Raw genomic sequence first — 19,789 nt, forward strand, 5'->3', positions numbered from 1 at the left:
TACCATTACCTTTACATACAGCTATCCCATGACTTTTGGCATTTCAGTGTATTGTGTTCTGTAATATTATTATTATTATAGTTTACTTGTAAGGCACCAAAGTGCATTGCAGTGAGACACGGGCATACATAATAAATAAGATTACACATCCTGAATGAACAGGGAATAATGTAGTCTCAGGGACTCCTGATACAGTATAGTTGTGGTCATTTATGTTTTCTTATTATGGGGAATATGGACTATACAAATAATTTTATTTGAATAATGTTGGGCTGACCCAAAGTTGAATGTAAGTCCATTTACGGAGCGGGGTGTTTTTGCTCTCTGCAAGAGCGACAACGGGCGATGCAGGGTCACCCGGAAACAAACGCATCACCATTTGCTACTGAAAGGGCGCAGCGGTGTTGTAATGTTTCGTTCTTGCACCAAGGATAAGGATTGTGCAGCTGTGAGCTAATGATGATATGTATAAAACCAAGTGGTCCTGTCACAGAGATACATAGAGCTAGTTCTGTAGCCTCTGGTGGGGGTGCATGCATTTTACAGCACCTCTCCAAATTATTTATTATTAGTAACTTGCAGTTCTTTGCTATTCATCTGCTTGTGTGACTTCAATTACCTCTGATCAGACCGCAGATTCTGTTGATTCAAAAATTTAAGACAGGATCAGTGATTTTGATTCTCAAAGCTCAGTAGTGCATGCGCTGCGTAGCTTTCATCCATGCGCTGCGTAGCTTTCATCCATGCGCTGCGTAGCTTTCATCCATGCGCTGCGTAGCTTTCATCCATGCGCTGCGTAGCTTTCATCCATGCGCTGCGTAGCTTTCATCCATGTTCTGCGTAGTTTTCATCCATGTGCTGCGTTGCTTTCTCCCATGCGCAGTGCGATTGTATCAAAGTGCCATCTTGTGCCAGAAAAACGTATTGCAGGTAGTTTCAGTATTACACTGCTGGGAAACTTCTTTCATGTGATCCAATGTGTTTCCTTTAAAGTAGCAGGATTAATGCAATCATTCCGGGTTTGGACATAATCTGATGCACGGCACATATAAATACTAGGTTGATGGTTCTTCTAAAAATATATATTATCATCCCTGATGAACAAAAGATACACTATGTACACTAACCAATTTGTTGTAAAACATACTCCGTCTTTATATTAAATACTTTGTAGGGCAATCCTGGCTTTTCATTAGGGAAACTTTGTGTACAAATGTGTCTAAAATGTATCCATTCCATTATTTATCACTATAATCCTACCTTATTATAACAGTGGGTTTGTCCTATGTTTCAAGCAAATGTCATAAATTGTATAGTACTGTATAATGCAGCAGACCAGTAGTTAGCTCTGGATGTTATTATGTTGTGTATGATGACTTCATGATAACTTGTAAGACCATACTTCTTTCTTACTATACTGTTCTCTCTTGCAGTCCACCCACGTTGCACAGGCCAGCTTCCAGATAGATGCATTTGGTTCTTCCTTCATCTTGGATGTTGAACTGAACCAGTAAGTTTTTTTTTTACTATAAATGTGGAATTGAATTGTGAAATGGGACATTATAAAGGGTCCCTAGCACCATATTATCTTACCTCTGTGTTAGTGTTTGCCAGTGTTGGCATCACAGTAATAAATTATTAGTGTGTCAGCAATTGCCTGTAGTCAGTGATGTCTTTCTCTCAGTCTTCTATGCCAGCCTCACTGTAGTGTTGGGTCCTCATGAAACAAGCGGAGCAGTATTCAGAACTGTAGCTCATGGAAACACCTGCTTTCAATATACTTTATATGCCTCATTTACTCCAGTGCTTCCTTTATTTTGAAACAGACCAAGCAGTGGTTTTATTTATCACAGCTTATTTATATCGCGCGCACATATTATGCAGCGCTTTACAGGGAATATTTCAGCCATTCAGATCAGCTCCTGCCCCAGTGGAGATTACAATCTATGGGCCTGATCCCACAGCGTATGCAATTGCAACTACTGTACATACGTAGATCGGCCGATTGTTCAGTACTGCGCATGCGTATGCACCATGCTGTGCTGCAATCGCACTGCGATTACGTACGCAGATGGGAATTCATCGCAGAGTGAGTGACGGGCCGTGAGCATTTGGGGGTGGTGACGGGGGAGTGGTTGGAGAAACGCAGGCGTGTCTGCCCGTTTAAACAACGTTGCATGGGCGTGCATAAATTAGCCACTGTGATTGCATATGCTGCATGAGTACTCACTGCGTACGACAAGGCTTTCTGCGACAGGTCAGACCTGCTGTAATTGTGCCTGACGGGCCGATGTTCTCCGATGGTACCGATTTATATGTAGGACTGCAAGGTATTTCGTGTGGGAAAGCAACAGTGGGCGTCGCTGTGCTGGCTGAGCTGTGGCAGGCATTAGCATATTTTCGCAACTTCATTGCGTACAATTACGCAGCTGCGATTGCGATTCATACCGAATTAGGCCCTATATTCTCTATATTCCCTATCACATGGACACACCAGGGCTCAGTTATTGTAATCATCATGATAGCATGATAATGACCAGCTGTCTAGCTATAAACCAAAGTATAAAAATTGTATTTCTGTTTCCCTTATACAATTATGCAATTTTTCTGCTTTTACGTAGTTAGGGAGACATTAGGGCTGATTGTGTAGGGGGTGTCCACTTCTACGCGGTATTGGCCACACCCACACAGTACTGGCCACACCCACACATCACTGGCCACGCCTCCTCCGCTTCTCACATCATTTTCGATGTCTCATGTCATCTGAACTTACGTACAGTACACATTCTTCTTGTATACCAATCTCCTGTCATGCCCACAACCCTCCTGTTCAGTACATCAGTTTGTGTGTACACACAATGGGCGTGATGTACTAAGCATTGCAACTGCGATGCTGTACATACCGCCAATTATCGGGTACAAACCAGCAATAATAGCTAAACCTAACCCTCCTCCTCGTGCCTAACCCTCCCCCTAGAGCTAGGCACTAGGGGAAGGTTTAGGCACTAGGGGGGGAGGTTAGGTTCAGGCACCAGGGAGGGTTAGGGTAGGGAGAGGGCGAGGGATGCCGGCGTCGGGATTTTGACCGCCGGGATCCCAAACGCAAGCATCCCATATAGATCACTTTCTTCACCCCACACTCTCCTTTTACTACAGCCATTTTAGAAACGCAGGTGTGCCAGATGCGTTTGAACGCCGTTGCAGGGGCGTGCATAAATTATCCACTGCGATGGCATATGCAGCCTGAGTCCTCACTGCGTGCAGGAAAGTTAGCAATTTAGTGGTAGGGTCAGACCTGCCTTATATGTGCGAGAGGCTCTGATGTAATTCGATGTTACCGATGTTTTGGCTGGATTGCAAGGTATTACGGATGTGCGAGAGGGGAAGTGGGCGTCTGCATGTTGTCAGCGAGAGTGCTTTGCGATTGCAATCATTCGCATACTTTCGCAGCAGAACTGCGTGCGCGATTGCTGTCGCGATCACATGAACGATCCTTGCTGAATCAGGCCCTCAGTCCCCGTATCGTTAGTCTCACCCTCTGATTACAGTAAATCTGCTTCTGGTTGCTTCGGTCCACACTCCAGCCCGGTTTGCAGTTCATGACAGCTTAACGCTCCATGTTGATAACTTGCAGACTAAGAAAATACAATTACTGATAAGTGTTCATTTATTATTAACATTCTGCTGCAGGAAATGCTGGTACAGAGCCCCTCATGTAATTGCTGTCATGCTTACACAGGGCGAGGGGAGAGGGTTTCCATGCTACCAACGCTGTCCTGGCAAAACCTGAACTAAACATTTTGCGGCAATGAGAATAATAGAATTATATATATTTAAATAAGAGGTTGGTTAATCGTTTAGTTTATCATTATCATAAACTCTGCATTGTCGATATTATGCAGTTTATAGTACTAAAACGTGATGATTAACCCCTCCCTGTCTGCAGCTCTCACATCCTCCCAATGAAATCACCACCAAACACCCCTTACCCACGTGATGTGTCACGGCCCAGAGTCCCTCAGATTCTCCTGCCCACCTTCCTTTTCTTCTGCCCTGACCACAAATTTGGGGATTGTCTGTCACCTGCTGCGTCGCCAACTCTGGACTGAATTCATTTCTAGATCCCTTCTGTCCTCTCATGTTTTATACTCTGCTGTATGTTATGGCAATGGGAGAAACGACAGCAGTCTTGGGGCAGGAGAGAAGGGCTGGATAATTATGGGGTTTATGTACTATAAGTCTTGAGGGAGATGTACTAAGCTTTGGAGAGTGATAAAGTGGACGGAGATAAAGTAACAACCAATCGAGGCCGGAAAGTCACCGCCGGGTCTACATTGCCGGCAATGGGGATCGCATCGCTCTCGCCATCTAAAAGATGGCGAGAGTGATGCTGTGACAAACCTTAGTATCTTAGATTACCGATGTTTGTTAAATGCATAAATGAGGACATAACCTCTTTAACGAGAACTAAAGGGGTTATGCTTCGTTGGTAAATGGGGGCCTGAGTTTGAAAAATGGCAACCAACCGGTATATGGAATTATGGTAGTGTTGTGCGCAACTCAGAACAAGGCTGAAAGCACACAAAAGCCTAAATTTGGAGCTCTGAGAGGGTGGTTTCCAGTCTACTATGCACGGACTAGGGGATTCAGGTTTCATACATAAGAGATCAAGAAAAATCCCTTTATATAGGCGCTAATAGATAATTAAATATATATATAGAAATATAATAAAGTACCGGTCATGCAGCTGTGGGGGGTTGTGTCAAAACTCTCAATAAAGTTCACAAGGAACTGAAAGTAATGTATATGTTGTTCACAGCGCAAAAACTCAGTACCCTTAAATCAATTAATAAAAGATAATTAGAATATTTGAATATTTAGCATATATTATGACATAAGTACACATATAAATTCAGTACACAGCAGATAAAAATAGGAGTATAAAAAAATCAGAACCAGTAACAGTGCTGGGATGGCTAGTGTTGCTAGCATGCATGAAAAAATCATTTGCCAATGGGTATAATCTGGGTAAGCTGGAGAGTTGGAACTTTCTGCCCTCCTCAGGAGGTCTCCTATGTTGCTTATCCTACAATGACAATTAATCCCAATGATGTATAATTGAGCCGGGTACACTGATGTTTTGGGCTGGAAGTCAGTAAAGATGAGTGCTGTATGAAGGAAAAAAGGCTCTCACCTATGTGTAGAATGAATCAATGTCCAGCAGCGTAGCCTGTGTCTCCAATGGCAACAACGTTTGTAAGCCACGCGTGTCTCCAGCTAACCGGCCAGTGCACGGAAGCGAGTCACATCAGCATGGCTTGTGAGGTCCAGGTGCGGCAGGTACTGAATTTATATGTGTACTTATGTCATAATATATGCTAAATATTAAAATGATCTTTTATTAATTGATTTAAGGGTACTCAGTTTTTGCGCTGTGAACAACATATATATTTCATCCATAAGAGAACTACAAGTGGTAACAATACAAGTTAGAAAGGACATGTACTGCTCCCTCTATTGGCTATTCCCTTATCGTGTTTGCAGGTCCTTTTCTGTACCTGCATTATGTCACATTTCCTTTGATAACCGATTATTTATTTCCAGTAAATATATAAGGGAGCGGGTGCGGAGTGAGAACTACTAACTGCGCCAGCCCGTTATTTCTGTAACATCTCTTGGCTCATGCGCAGAGAAGAAGGCACGCATATGCGTCTATGCAGTTTTGTGTGATGTTGGCCTTTATGCTGAATTGTGCCTGGCAAGGCAGGACGGGATGGGTAAACTGTGGGCCTGATTCAGAGCCGCTCGTAAGCAGCCGATCGTTCGCTCCAAGCGATGTTCACACATCTGCGCATGCGTATGGGTTGTAATGCGCATGCGCCAACCAGTCAGTGCGGTCGGAAATCGTGTGCTCGCAAAATAGCGAATGCCTGCTAATTTGAGTGACAGAATGAGGCGTTTGTGGGTGGTAACAGGGGAAGGTGCTTGAAAACGGGGAGTGGAGATCCGAACGCAGGCGTGCCAAACTGTCAAAACGGGCGTTTTAAGGGTGTGCATAATTAACAAAGCAGCGTCATCGACCATGTCACTTGGTTGTCTTTTAGCCTGAACTGCTCGCATGATTGTGGTAGGAAAATGCTACCACAAGAATAGCGAGCAGTTCATACGCCTTTTGATGTACTCGATTAATCTAATAAATAGCGGAGATGGCGTATGATGCGAGCGGCCAAGGGGCGTCTTTACAAAATAGCGAGCGCATGTTTCGGACGCTCGCTCAGACATAGAGGCGTCAACAGACCACAAAGAGCGATCGCTCTATTTAAATATCCGGCCCCTTTTTCAGAATGAGCGTCCGCAATTAGCGTCCGGCTCTGAATCAGGCCCTGTGTTCTGCTGTAGGCGGTACAGTGTGGGCATGTTTACGCAGTTGCAAACAGATGCAGACCGACAGACACATGCATTTATCTGTGTGCCGTATCATTAGTGGGAGGTGGAGGGCAGATGCAAATACACGCTGATGAAAATGACGGTTGCCAGCTCTAGCAAACTGCTTCTGATTGTTTGATTATGAATGTACCGCTTACTCTGATAGGTGCTTTCTTTAATGCTTGTGCATATATAACGTTATTGTGTGCATGTTTTAAGAAGATTTTTCTTTTGTCTTTTTTTTTGCACACGCGATGGAAAGTTTTTTTCTGCTGTATTAGAGAGGGATGTTTTATGGTTTATTGTTGTTTGATAACTAATGTGTAATTTGCCAATAAAAGAAATGGTTACAAACATCGGTGTATTCGACGTATGCTAGATATGAACTTGCCGCTTATGCTACTGGTATGTACATGACATGCATGCATCTTGCGATAGGTGCAATCTTAGTGAACGTATTTTACGTCTGTGATTTGGGGCTCACTTTCCACCAACTCTGCGTCAGCTACAATGTGTATTCGCGCAGTTTTCACTTCTCTTACACCGCCGTCTTATTTCTGGAGGGCACAAGCAAAGATGGGGCTATCTGCCAGTGAGCAAATGAACGCAGCGCCGATATTTATGCAGTTCAGCGATGTTTCGCAAAAAGTCTAGAAATCCCTTACTGTGCAGGCGTAAACCAATGTGTGTGATACTGTTCACAATTGCTTACGGTATCGCTAACACTTAAAAAGGGGTTTCCTATCCTTGGGCGTGTCAGAGTGGAGACTGGGTGGTGGCCTAAAGTGATCGCAAAAAGGGGCTGTTTTTGGGTGTGTTATGGGAACGCTGCTGTGTTCCTACCGCAAATCCACAGCCTCAGGGGTCATGTTTAGTTGGATTAGAGGAGACCCTAAATGTCAATGGTGCCACCGATGTTGCGTTGATGTTGGTTTTTAAAAAATCTCCTTCGCAATTGCACAGACCAGGGAGTCTCTCAGCACCCGGTCACTCCATCGCACAGTGGAACACAGAGGGAAGGCTGAGATTAGCATTTGCATTTTCCCGCAACCGCTATTGGGAGAGCGACTGCGGCTGCGGCCTCATTGCCAACCATCAATGAATCAGGCCCATAGCATACTTACCGACTTTCAGCTCCCTCATTCCAGCAGGGAGCTGAATGTGTGAATGTGTGGCTGGGCGATGATAAAGTATTGGGGGCGTGACCGCGCGAAGGCTTCATCGTGGCGCCTCCCCCTCTTCACAATGCTGAAATTAACATCATTGTGAAGCAGGGGGCGGGGCCACGATGAGGAGATTGAGCGCAAATCGCGTCACCGCCCCCCCTCCCCCACGGTGCAGGTTTTTTTTATCATTACTGCAGTGGGGCTGGATGGGTCGGCGGCTCGCCTGCCTTTCTGGGGGGCCGTGAGTGGCACCCGATATTCGGGAGGGTAGACAAACCTTGCCCATAGTCATGTATTCATCGTATGGTCAGGGAGAAGAGATAATGCAAATACTAAATAAAAGTTAAGACAAGAACGATTTAAAACCATACATTGCAAAACCAAGGTAGCATGTAAACATTAGTTAAAAAGACAGTGATGTTTTCAGCGTAATAATAGCCTCAGGCCATACGAGCATTTCAGTATATTTACTTTGCCCTAATGATATGAACGCCATTGATAATGAAGTAACTGGCAGTCTTTGCATGAGCTGGTGAATTACAAACACTAACGTGATATCGGGCTCAGCATTTGAAGCAGAGAAGCGAACAGTAGATTGTAAGATAAAATGACATTTTGCCTGTCCTGAAATAGATTATTGATTATGATCTAAGGTGTTTATAATGAAAAACATATGCCAATAAGTCATATTAGGGAAATCGAGATAGGAAAAATATATTATCTCTCCACCAATCAGTGGCTTTGTCAATACCTATTTATATAAGGTCTCATTATCTGATGACGGTCTGTCTGACATTTCCATTACGCAAAGTACAGCATCTGCCAGACAGGATTGATTTGCACTTTTGTAAAGTTTCATGCTTTAGGCTATTGGTAACTTTTAAATCAGTTTTAACTTAATAAATACTATTGTAAAATAATCATAAGCAACTTGTGACTCCAGCTGCTGTGGAACTAGTCCCAGCATGCACGGTCAACCTTGGATTGCCAAGGCATGCTAGAACTTGTAGTTCCACAGCACCTGGAGAGCTATAGTGTGTCTTTAGCTAGTTTTATCTTCTTTTAAAAGATTATTCCACCTTTAAATAGTATCTGTAATAAAGATTAATGGGCGTGATTCGCATATAATGCCAACGCAACCGTTTGTAGTCTGGACACCGACTACAAACGGCATCTAATGCGACTATACAATCATTCTGAGTTGTACGCATGTATGAGATCGCACTGCCCCACTCTTCTGCCTGTGAGAATAGCTGTCATCGCTACTTACACCTACCCTATGCTAGGTGCAGGATATGTGACTGAATTTGGCGACCACCATGCATACGCAGGGCTCAAATTAGCATGTAATTTTGGCTACACGCCCCCGACGTACCCACAAAACCTCTCTTGCTCGTATTCACTTTGTTTACGCCTAGTTTCCATCCAGGAACGCCAATCTAGCAGCAACAGAGAAACAGCTGAGATCCCTATGGCTGTGAGTCGTGCTGAGATCCCTATGACTGTGAGTCGTGCTGAGATCCCTATGGCTGTGAGTCGTGCTGAGATCCCTATGGCTGTGAGTCGTGCATACGTTTGTAAGATGCGTATACTGCCCAAGACACATGCACAGCATGTTAAATATCGCTAGATGCCGCAGCATTCATACTTCCGGGAGAATCAGGCCCAGTATTTGCCTAGGAAATGTGCTTGTTTTTATATTATTACTGTGCACCTACTATGTTTGAAAAATCTGTGAATCCAAGTATTTGCTTTCTGGCTGAGCATGTTTTCGGAATGCAGTCCTAGCTGGGGAAAAGTAAACTGCAGTGAAATCACAGCACAATGGCGGCAGAAAGATCTCTCTCTCACCTGAGACTTCATTACTGAGCTGCTGGTCGCCTGATCTGCATCAGCTAGTTTGAATTTTGCTGAGTCTAGCGTAGGCATGGCCATCAGTGGGTTGTCCATCAATGGTTGCCATCAATGGACCCATCGGTGATTACCATCGATGGCACAAAAACCATCTATGATTAACCATCGATGGTTTGCAGCCCTTCAGTGGCCACAGCTGCTGGGGGGACAGCGGGCTGTGGGCCAATCAATAAATAAGGGTTGGGATCTGTCCTTTCAAGAAAAAAAACCAACAAAATATTGGCTCCCACTCATCCATCGATTGTGTAGAACCATTGGTTCTCTGCCATCCATGGCAAGACTAGTTAACATTGGCTGGACACCATCGATGTTTTGATATCCTCAATGGCCGATGGCCATCCCTAGTGTAGTGCATGCAGAGAATATAACACAAAATGGAAACAAGACAGAAGGGTTGGATGGCAGCCCCGTGGCTGCCTATAAGTGTGTTAAGGCTCCCATACATCAGCGACGAATTGCCGCGATGTAGCGATCCTGCAACCCGGAATCGTGGAAATCCAACATGTTGGATTTCACAGATATGCCAATCACGATCAACAAATTATTGAGATTGGCACATCGGTGAAATTTAACATGTAGAATTTCACCAATCCTGCGACAGACCGCGGAACATCGATGTCCGCCGGTCGGCGTATCCGATCGCAGGACGGCGCAATCCACTGGCAGATGTATGTGGGCCTTAACCCAAAACAAGCAACTTAAGAATTATTATTGCCAGGTGTTGCTGGATCTTCTAAACCACATGTTCTCAAACTCAGGGCCTGATTCAGCAAGAATTGTAACTGCTAATACGCACGCAATCGGACGATTGTTGCGTACTGTGCATGCAACCGGCCGATTATGCAACTTGAGTACTCATAGCATCATCGAGGTTAGCAATTTCTGAGTAAGGTCAGAGCTTGTGCAAGTGTGCGTGAGGGCTGCGATGGCACTCGATGTTACCGATGGTTTTGCAGTCTTGCTAAGTATTACGGATATGTGTAAGGTAACGTGGGCGTCCTTATGTTGTACTGCGGCGGCATAGCGATCGCAATGGATTAGCATATCATCGCACTGAAACTACGTGCGTAATCACTATTGCAATTGCAGTTGCGATCCGTAATGAGTCAGGCCCTCAGTCCACAGGACCCCAAACAGTGCATGTTTTCCAGGTCTCCTCAGAGAAAAGTGAAATAATTAGCTGCACCTGTGGATCTTTTAAAATGTGTCAGTGAGTAATGAGTACACCTGTGCACCTGCTGGGTGACCTGGAAAATGTGACCTGTGTGGGGTCCTGAGGACCACTGATCTAAACCACAGTTCAAAGGTTACTGACATTAGTGAACAAATGCATTCATTTGCAATCATATTAATATATAATTGAGGAAATAGTAATTGAGGCACTGCAGTACGTTTGCTTTCAATCAAATTATTTTAATAAGATTGTAAACCAGAAACCAGAAACCAGAAATTGCTTCACACACATTATTGGCCTGACAGTACAGGCTGTAGACACAGAATTAGCCAGATAATCCAATCAAAATTGATTGGTTAATTATTGGGAATGTTGGTAAATGTGGATGACTATGTGACTATGCTTTGGCCTCTGTGTTTGTATTCAAATTATGCCAAGCGCTTGTGTTACATTCTTGATCTGACATAAAGGGGTAGATGTACTAAGTCCAGGGACGGACTGGGGCTATATATCAGTCCTGGCAGTCTGCCCTGCACTTCCGTGTAGAAGGGGGCGTGGTAAATGCATGGGGGTGTGCCGCGAGTCACGGGGGCTGGCCTCGCGGCATGCCCCTGTCTTTTTTCGGCCCAGCACAGACGCCGCCGGCCCATACACGCCTCCACCCCTTCCGGCTCCGTGAAATCTTAATGATTTCGGAGCCGTTGGGTGGAGGGCGGGGGTCTTTTCCTTCACCCCTCCTCAAGCCGGTCCTTAGGCCATCGGCCCTTCTGGCATATGCCAGAAATGCCCGATGGCCAGTCCGGCCCTGACTAAGCCTAAAGAGATAAAGTGGAGAGAGATAAAGGGGTCTATTCACTGTATGGATGTATCGACCGATATATCCACACTCATTCACACCATTTATCTAAAGAAATAAATACATGGACAACTGAAATTGTGGTAAAATTTGGTCAGCTTTTTATTGAAAGAGATTTTTACCTCTTTATTTATTTTTTATAACTCATATTAACTAAAGTATGGTGGTGTGGTAAAGAACGGCCTAGCTTATGCTAACCTTTATGCATAACTTGACAAAGGGCCAACTGCCCACTCAAGCAGGGATGCAGCCTTCTGCCTCCATCCGTGCCTGAATGACTCGCAAGGGAAGGACCAACTGCCCAACCCCTGCGGGGACAATACCATCGTTGTTTTTTGCCATCTGCCCACATCATCTTTACCCAATTGAAAGCAAACCAACCACAGCGAAGACCAAGAGTCCACCAGGCCTAGTGGTAACCCTTAAACGAAAGCTGACATCCACGCCTAAGCTCCGCCGTAATTGGATCTGCCCCCAAGAAAACCCACCATAAAAACACCAGCAAATAACAGCCGTTGTGACACCAGCCACGAAGAAAAAACAAGCTGACACCCGAAAAATGAAAACTTTTATATATGAAAACTAGGGAAGGGTGGGAGGGCAAATCACCAGGAACAAAGAGGCCTAACCATAGAGACTAATGGCCATATTCAATTTGAGGCGAAAAGTCGGAGGTCGGACTTTTCGCCATCATCGCCGTTTCATATGGGACAAAGTATCGGGCACGTGCCCGCTTTATTCCAGTATTCAATTAGGATCCGGCGGAAACGGGATCCGGCGGAAAGGTAAGTATGGAAAAGTCCAGCAAATTTTCGGGAAATCATCCTGGGACCCCTCTAAAGATGTGCTGACATGGGGGATCACCATGGGTACCCCCATTTTGGCCTGCGAAAGGTAAATTGGGTTTTTAAATAGCTGCGGCAGGTGCATAAATGCATCTGTGAAAAAGGGGTGAAGAAGAGCATTTATCTTTTTTTTTTTTAAATAGCAATGCCCATCAAATTTGGGGTACATGAAAATGGGTGCAAGCATATTTTGAAGTCCCGAAAGTTATTTTTTTTAATTCTTCAAAAATTCACCTGCCGCGACCACCTGTAATGAAGAAAACACCTGCCGCATATTTGGGGATCCCCCCTGAATAAATTTCGCTAGTTTAAAACTTTGTTCCCCCATAATTGTTTTCGCCCCCAAAATGAAAGTAAATTTTTTGGGGTGTCCTCATTATTTTTTTATTTTTTTGGTCACAGAATACTTTTAGAGGACACTCCCAGGGCTGCAGGCTATTTTTTTTAAGTAAAAAATGTATAAATAGGGAACTGCGCTGTACTAATCGCAATAGATATTCAATACATACACATGGGCAGCACAGACGGTGTAATGGTTAGCGTTACTGCCTCACAGCAATGAGGTCATGGGTTCAATTCCCACCATGGCCCTAACTGTGTGGAGTTTGTATATTCTCCCTGTGCTTGCGTGGGTTTCCTCCTGGTACTCCGGTTTCCTCCCACACTCCAAAAATATACTGGTAGGTTAATTGGCTCCCCTCAAAATTGACCTTAAGTGTGTGTGTGTGTGTGCATGTGGTAGGGAATATAGATTGTAAGCTCCACTGGGGCAGGGACAGATGTGAATGGCAAAATATTCTCTCTGTAAAGCGCTGCGGAATATGTGTGCGCTATATAAATAACTGGTAATAATAATAATAATAATATGTTTACAGTAAAGATATAAACAATTTATTAGACAAGTGGTACAATACTGACATTAATGCATGGGTCCCAGCATCATATAAAACATTTAAAATATGTGAGCTTAAGCTCATATGATATCATAACAAGCACAATGATAAAATGACAGCCCTTCCTGAGGAGGGGAAAAATAAAAATAGAAGTAAAAAAATGCTGAAAGTCAAAATGGCCAAAGTAGCTATATATTGTAACGCTGCTTACCGGTGCAGCTTATCTATGAAGCCGTTCCGATGGTACTGTGGCTCGCTCCCGGGTCCGTGCTGAATGCCGACAATGCTGTACACCCCGTCTGATGAGACCGACGTCTCTATCTGGCGGGGAGCAGTGTCCGTCAGACACGTGTGTCAGCCGGAACTCCCGTGTCTCCTATGAATGCTGTAGGAGAGCAGGTCTGTGGTTAATTAATTGAGCTCTGTGTCCGCTTGTTCTAGCCGCGGTGAAGCGGAGTGGTAATAACCACAATGGTGTGCACAATAAACGCTGCAGGCTTCCTTTCTAGGTCCCTGTGTTGAATGGCAACATGGAAAGTGGAGGATTAAAGCAGTCTTCCTTCGTCCTAACGCGTTTCTTTACGCCCTGGTAATTTCGTCAGAAGATGTAGAACTGCTCAATGAATGGATCTATATATTCCCCCGCTTAATTACTTGACCGTGTGTACGCAGCTTAAGGAGCCGATTGGTTGGTACATTAACTGAGACCACTTTATCGTTCTCCAAGGCTTAGTACATAAACCCCACAGCCTGTAAAGTGACAGTTAGGAGCTGATGGGTTGGTACTTTATCTCTCTCCACTTTATCCCTCAACAAGGGGTCTATTCATGAAGAACATGAAGTGACTCACGAAAAATATCACTACACATCGGATAACATCGATGCGATTTTATAGTGATGTTTAGTAGCCATTGATGTATACTTACCTCTCCGATGTCTTCCTGCTGTATCCGGCCCCTCCGCGATCCCTGGACGCAGTGAGAATACAGACATATCGGGTGCCCGATATGTCTGCTTCCCACTGCACATGCCCCGGCATCTGAGCGCAGCAGGTCAGGTCAGAACCGCTGCAAAGGACGCTGGGTAATGGGGCGGAGCCAGCGTCGTGTGCCAGGCAGACAGCAGGGAAGTATGCAACTTTCCTGCTCTGTTCAGTGCACTGTACAGATTACGCCATCCTGAGATGGCGAATCTGTACCGCAGCAGAGGAACGGAAAACTGACCTTTCCATTCCTTTATGGATTGCACCCACCATACATAAGTATGGTGATGCGATTCATACAAGAAGCGGTGGTACCGCTGGAGAAGGAATTACCCTCTTCATGGTAAATCCCCAAAAGCAGTGATAACTCCTGTTTTCAGCTAAACAGGACTTTTCACTGCTTTATGAGTAGACCCCCAAGGCTTAGTACATCTCCCCCAGAAGGATGTTCAATATAGGACAGCTGTAGGATCATAAATGCATGATCGCCATACAAACTTCAGACAGTAATCCACCTAAATTAAATTTTCATAGAATCTTGTTAGAAAATCCATCAATTTGGCCATCTACATTTGATTGATTTGGTCTGTTGCCATCCACACAGCAAGATCTTCAACAGTTTGATCAGAAAAACAAATGATTGGATTGAACGATCGTTGTGTCGCCTGCATTACAATTTAGGGACGGAGCTCCTGGCATGACGCTGCACAGAGCAACAGGGAGAGTAAACGAATGCTAATCTAATGCAAGATCCACAGGGAAGGTTAGGGGGAGGTTAGTGTCACTAGCGCTTCTTAGGCGGCTGTAAAGCACTAGATTAAACCATGTGTGGACGCGGTGCTACTTTAGCATAGAGTAGGGATTGTTGATTCTAGTACAGAAATGGGCTGTCTGTATAGAACTGGATTTTAGGAAAACCAGTCATGGCTTTTAGCTGTTTTCATCCATCATACGTTTTCTTAAAAACCTGTGTTTACTTTAGATTCATTTATGAATAGAAATTAATCCATTATATTTATATTTATTATCATTTATATAGGCACACTAATACCCCTTTTACACCAGAGCAAAAACCTGGGTTTTTGCTGGGTCTACCCGGGTCGCAGCTCAGTGTAAAAGGGTCCCTGAAAAATAACCCGGGTCAAGTGAACCAGCAATCCCATGCAGGTTAGACCAGGATGAACCCGGGTTAGACCAGGATGAACCCGGGTAATGGTGCAGTGTAATACCCCTTTTCCACCAAAATTCCGGGTCTGACCCGGAGTTGGAACAGAGTTCCTATCCGGATCAGACCCGGAATTTAGCCGGCGCTGACTCGGGATATTCCCGAGTTGGCGCCGCTCACACCAGAGTCGGGTCTGCATAGACCCGGCTTTCCCGGCGTGAAAGTGGACGCTTGACGTCATCTCCAAGCGCCACTGAAGCCGGACCAATTGGCCGGCTTGCAGCGCACTCCAGGTCATTGTGACCCGGAGTGCGCTGTTCCCACAGCAGGGTTTCACGGGCTAGGCCCGTGTTAAACCCTGCTATTTACCTGGGTTGGATTGCCGGTTCACTCGACCCGGCGATCCAACCCTCTCCCCTTTTACACCAGGGAGCTGCCCGGGTTAACCCTGCAATAACCCGGGTTTTAGCTCCGGTGTAAAAGGGGTATAAACGGTGCGACCCGAGTTATCCATCCTGGGTCATGCCTAAAATGAGATGATTGGTGGTTGTGGAGCAGTCACCTCCCACTTTTTATGACCTCACAGGTTTAGCAGGGCAGACCTGGGTTCAGTGTGAACAGGGCTGACTTGGGAGTAACCCAGATCGAAGGTGCAGTGTAAATGGGGTCTGAACTGTGTTGGAACCATGTCCAAAAACCCAGTTCGGATCTGGGTTTTTGGTGGAAAAAAGGTAATATTCTGCAGTGCTTTACAGAGAATAGTTCAGTCATACTCATCAATCCCTGCCCCAGTGGAGCTTGCAATCTATGGGGAGATTCAATTCAGCGGCAGTTGAATAGCGCCGGGAAGTTGCTCCCGGAGCTATTCAATTCAGCATGCTGTTATGGCGACTAAACTTCCTAGCGCTAATCAACTCCTGCTTCATTGCCCCCTATGTTACCTATCACATGGGCACAAACACATACACACTAGGGTTAATTTTGTTAGGAGCCGATTAACCTGCCAGTATATTTTTGGATTGTGGGAGGAAACCGGAGTACCCGTAGGAAAGCCACGCAAGCACGGGGAGAACATACAAACTCCATACAGTTATTTCTGTGGTGGGAGCTAAGTGCTGTGAGGCAGCAATGCTAACCTTTACACCAACCGTTAAACCAGCCTTGTGCTACATATCAGTTTAAACCCAGATAAATACCACAAAAATGTAGATCTAAAAAAATAAAACAAATTAATTTTGTTAATTATTTATTATGTGAACATGCACATTATGTTTCTTTTCATTGCACAGAAGCCTATTTTCATAATAAATAATGTACTTTGTTAATGCAATAATAAAAAGGCCAAGTTGTAAAAAAAATCAGAAAACTATTTGAATAATTTACATGAGTAAAGATTGCGTTAATTGGAAACCAGGTCAATGAAAAGCAAAGCTGTTTTTTATTCTGACAAGAGTCAGAAACTACCATTTTTGATTGCAAAATATATACTCTATTTGCATATAAGTCATGACATAAAAGAGCATTGCATTGCAGCGCAGCTGTAACAAAATGCATAAAAGATATGTAAATATTTTATTTAAAAAAAATAAAAATAACACCTAAAGGGGGAGGGTTTCGCACCTTCCTCCCCCCATTGTGTCCATAGGCGGGCGGCCATGTTAAAATTACCTCCCCCCAGTGTCCATAAATTCCCCAGCTGCAACAGATCCTCTGTGGTGATAGAGCCCCAGTGGGACAAAAATCCCTACCCGTCCACCAGTGTCCAAAGGCCCCTCTGTATCAGTACCCCCCCCATTTGTCACTATATAAATGTATAACTGTCTCCCCCAGTGTAAATAAAACTTTTTTCTTTGTGTGGGGAAGGGGGGTATAACTCCCTCTCTCCTCCACAGTAGCGTCTCCCCCAGTGTAAATAAAACTTTTTTAGTGGGTGGGGTGGTATAATACTTTCCCGCCAGTGGCAAAGGATCACCCCCTGTTAACCCTCCCCTGGCACTGCCCCTCCCTCCTAAAGCAGAGCTCAATGGAGGGTTTTTCAGGGGGGACTGAGGGTAAAGGCCCAAAAACTTTATTGAAAGACAGACACATAGGAGGGAGATGTGTAAATAGGACATCATATTCCTCAAAATGCTGTGATGGGTAAAGAAAAGAGTGTAAGCGTGGGGGAGTCAATTAATTATTGAAACACATAGCTTTATTGAAACACAAACACTTATAGGTATAGGCAGGGCCGGTTCAAGACATTGTGGAGCTCAGGGCGAAAGTTCATAGTTGCACGCCCCCCCCTAAAAAAAAACAACAACTTTTTGCAGATGAAGTTCCTCTGCGCGCGATGAAAGCACACGCGCTTCCGGAAAGGGGGCATGTCCTTGCGTAACACACCCAAATCATCACACTGTGGTGCGTGCCCAGCAAGCTCTCCCCTCGTGGCGAATAATTGCCATGTGCAGTAATGTGCCTTACACAGTAATGCCCTTTATAAATACATTATGCCACATGCAGTAATGCCCTTTATAAACACATTATGCCACACGCAGTAATGCCCTGTATAACACATTATGCCACACACAGTAATGCCCTGTATAACACATAATGTCACAGGCAGTAATGGCCTTTATAACAGATTATGTCACACATAGCAATGCCCTGTATAACACATTATACCACATGCAGTAATGGATTTTATAAACACATTATGCCACATGCAGTAATGCCCTGTATAACACATTATGCCACATGCAGTAATGGCTTTTATAAACACATTATGCCACATGCAGTAATGCCCTGTATAACACATTATGCCACATGCAGTAATGCCCTGTATAACACATTATGCCACATGCAGTAATGCCCTGTATAACACATTATGCCACATGCAGTAATGCCCTGTATAACACATTATGCCACATGCAGTAATGCCCTGTATAACACATTATGCCACATGCAGTAATGCCCTGTATAACATATTATGCCATACGCAGTAATGCCCTGTATAATACATTATGCCATACGCAGTAATGTCCTGTATAATACATTATGCCACATGCAGTAATGGCTTTTATAAACACATTATGCCACATGCAGTAATGCCCTGTATAACACATTATGCCACATGCAGTAATGCCCTGTATAACACATTATGCCACATGCAGTAATGCCCTGTATAACACATTATGCCACATGCAGTAATGCCCTGTATAACATATTATGCCATACGCAGTAATGCCCTGTATAATACATTGTGCCACACACAGTAATACCCCTTATAATATAGTATCCCCAATTCAAATTACACCACACATTAGTCCCTTATTTATGTTATGACACACAGTGTTTCCCCTTTTACACAATGCACAAATTAGTGCCCCTTATACACAAGGCCCACAGTACTTAGTAATGCCCCTAATACAATGCCCACAGTAGTAGTGCCCCCTATAGTAGTGCCCACATTAGTAGTGCCCCAGTAATAATGCCCCCTATAGTAGTATATAGTATATGACGTCCCGCCCATAGTGCTGTATGCGGGAGCCGGAGCTCTGGAGTGAGCTTCGGCTGCCGCTGCAGGGAGGGAGCCGGGTTCCAGCTGATAACAAAGATCAGCGGGCGCCTGGCAACGCGGGGGGGACCGGCGCTGTTTTTGTTTTATTATGGGATTTTTTAATTTTTTTTTCCTTCTGGGGACTCAGTGGCGCCCTCTAGGGGCCGGCGCCCCGGGCAACGGCCCTGTTAGCCCACCCCTAGAACCGCCACTGGGTATAGGGGAAGAAGGCGAGGGTCCTTTGCTTCCTCGGGACTGTCAATGATGGAATAGTCTTTCAGCAGTGAAGTCCTGGACCAACATTTTCTTCCTTCGTAGCATGAGGCGATTCCTGGTAAGCCACTAGGCATCCTTAACACCAGGGCCGGATTAATGTTTGCGGGGGCCCCAGGGCAACTACAAATGTGTTAAACGCAGTGCTCCCACACTGGTCATGTAGCCATGTGTGGGGAGCCCTGCCCGGCTGCCCTGTAATCCGACTCTGCTTGACACAGTTCAAAAGGAACCAGGCCTCTTGGATTGCTGAATACATTTTGAAGCCAGGAAATACTGTATTAATGGCCCGATTGAGATCCGCTCGCTAGGGAGCGTTCACACGCAGCCAGACGATTTCTTGCATTCTGCACATGCGTATGCATCGCAGTGCGCGAACCAATCCAAGTGATCGGGAAGCGTTCGCTCGCTGCGCATAGACAGCCCGGCTGAATGAGTGACAGGAGAGGCCGTTTGTGGGTGGTGACAGGGGCTGGCCATTAAAAACGGGGGAGTGGAGGTACAAATGCAGGCGTGCCTGAGCGTCTTAACGCTGTCTCAGAGGCGTGCATAATTAT

The 19,789-nt window shown here is 44.9% G+C and overlaps 1 protein-coding gene across 7 annotated transcripts in view; it reads left to right on the top strand.

Annotated features, from left to right (window-relative positions):
• Positions 1-19,789, top strand: part of ADAM22 (ADAM metallopeptidase domain 22) — a 278,694-nt gene that overhangs the window by 59,314 nt on the left and 199,591 nt on the right. For all 7 annotated transcript variants that reach the window (XM_088478610.1, XM_088478609.1, XM_088478614.1 and 4 more), the window contains exon 3: positions 1,434-1,510. In XM_088478610.1, coding sequence (XP_088334736.1) covers positions 1,434-1,510 — 77 coding nt within the window. The remainder of the gene's footprint in view (positions 1-1,433; positions 1,511-19,789) is intronic.

This window comes from Taudactylus pleione, unplaced genomic scaffold (genome assembly GCF_031769625.1).
Source record: "Taudactylus pleione unplaced genomic scaffold, aTauple2 ptg000216l, whole genome shotgun sequence".
Lineage (NCBI taxonomy): Eukaryota > Metazoa > Chordata > Amphibia > Anura > Myobatrachidae > Taudactylus > Taudactylus pleione.